This window comes from Egretta garzetta, unplaced genomic scaffold (genome assembly GCF_000687185.1).
Source record: "Egretta garzetta isolate BGI_Z169 unplaced genomic scaffold, ASM68718v1 scaffold1338, whole genome shotgun sequence".
NCBI lineage: Eukaryota > Metazoa > Chordata > Aves > Pelecaniformes > Ardeidae > Egretta > Egretta garzetta.
In genome coordinates this window covers 8396-10013 of record NW_009260426.1, presented here as the reverse complement: position 1 = coordinate 10013, position 1618 = coordinate 8396, and the positions used below count along the sequence as shown (strand labels likewise).

Below are 1618 nucleotides of genomic sequence, written 5' to 3'. Positions count from 1 at the left end.
CGCCCATCAAGCCCCCTCCCTCCCCAGTCAGTATCCGAACCGGGTCGGGGGCTCAGGGCCAGTCTCTCGCTCCCCCGCCACCCCCTTATCGGCAACCCCCCGGTGTCCCCAACGGCCCTTCCAGCCCCATCAACGAGTCCGCCCCAGAGCTGCCGCAGAGACACAACTCCTTGCACAGGAAGACGACGGGCCCCTTGCGGGGTCTTGCACCGCCACCGCCTGCTTCAGCCTCCCCCTCTCTCCAGAGCAGTCGCCCCCCTCCGCCAGCCAGAGACCCCCCCAGCCGGGGAGCAGGTAAGAACCATTTGCTCTGCTGGGTCCAGCTCCTTCGCACCCGGGAGCAGCCCTGGTGGGTCAGGCTGCGGCCGCTTGCCCCTAGGATGTGTTTGGTGGCTGGTAGGAGATGTCGAGGGAAGAGTCAGCACCAGGGTGCAGCAAGGCTTCTGCACATGGCAGTGGGTGTAGGGGTTGAGCCAGGGGCAGTAGCTGGATTTTCACCTTCAATACATGTCCCTGGTCCTGTCCTCTCTTTATCCATCTCCTTTCATGCCTGATGTTGGCAGTGGACTGCGTGCGGCTGGGCAGCTTCTGCCCGTGAGGTTGCTGTGTCCTCCTGGGATGGGAGGTGAGAACATGGTGGAGCCAGAGCTGCCTATGCTGCGGCTGCTCCCCTGAGCTTCCTAAGTGTCACCAGGGCAGTGACAAAAAGCTGTGGCAGAGCCAGAAGCCTTTCCCTTGGTGGTACAGCCAGACATCCTTGCTTGGCCCTTGGGAACCATCCTGCCTCTCTCTGTGCTGGTTTTGGCACTGTGTGGTTCAGAGCGGAGCTGGCAATGAAGGCTCTGTCACCACTGGTGCGGGGGTTTTGCTGTTGGGCACGCTTCGAAGGGGTGGCTCGGTGAAAACCACTCACCGTTTCCCCCTGTGCACACGGAGCTGGGTGCGAGCGTGTCCCTGCTGCTGGGAGTGGCGATGGCTTTGCCTTGGTGCCCCCGCCCCGTGCGCTCCTGGGCTCCGCGTCCAGACCGCAGCTCCCGCCTGGTCCCCTGCCAAGCCGCTCTGTCCTTCTGGCCTTGCCAGAATCCCTCCTTTGAGTTACGGCTGGGGATCTGCTCTGTTAGTCTGTGTGTAATTAGCTTAATGAGGAGCATGAACTGCCACTGTGCATCCGTGGGAGGCTGGGCAGGAGCGAGAGGTGGGTCAGAGGGGCCGTGGGTCCTGTCACCGCCTCGCTTCCAGCCCTGGCAGGCAGCATCTTGGCTCCGTGGGGAGCTGCTGCCTTCAAACCCTCATGTGTGCGGGCTCATAGCTGCTCCTCAGATCCCCTTTTGTGCAGAGGGTCCGGCTGCAGGCTGGGAGTGTGCAGGGACCGGAGCAGCCCCACCGGGGGTGGGTGGTGAGCCGTGGGGGAGTGGACTGGCCGGTCCCCTCCGCTGCAGCTGACGAGGAGGAATGCAGATGTCAGTAATGAGCAGGAAATCTCTGCTGGGCGCGCGTAGGAGCATCCCTGGGCTGGCCACGCTGGCCGCTGGCGCGATCTGGCTCTCAGCAGCTGGCCTGGAAAGCTACCTCGGAGGATGTCCTTGGCCCTGCTGCCAGAGGGAGGGTTTGCCCTGGG

The 1618-nt window shown here is 63.7% G+C and overlaps 1 protein-coding gene across 1 annotated transcript in view; it reads left to right on the top strand.

Annotated features, from left to right (window-relative positions):
* Positions 1 to 1618, top strand: part of WIPF2 (WAS/WASL interacting protein family member 2) — an 8789-nt gene that overhangs the window by 5404 nt on the left and 1767 nt on the right. Inside the window, exon 5 of the mRNA XM_035899248.1 lies at positions 3 to 294. Coding sequence (XP_035755141.1) covers positions 3 to 294 — 292 coding nt within the window. The remainder of the gene's footprint in view (positions 1 to 2; positions 295 to 1618) is intronic.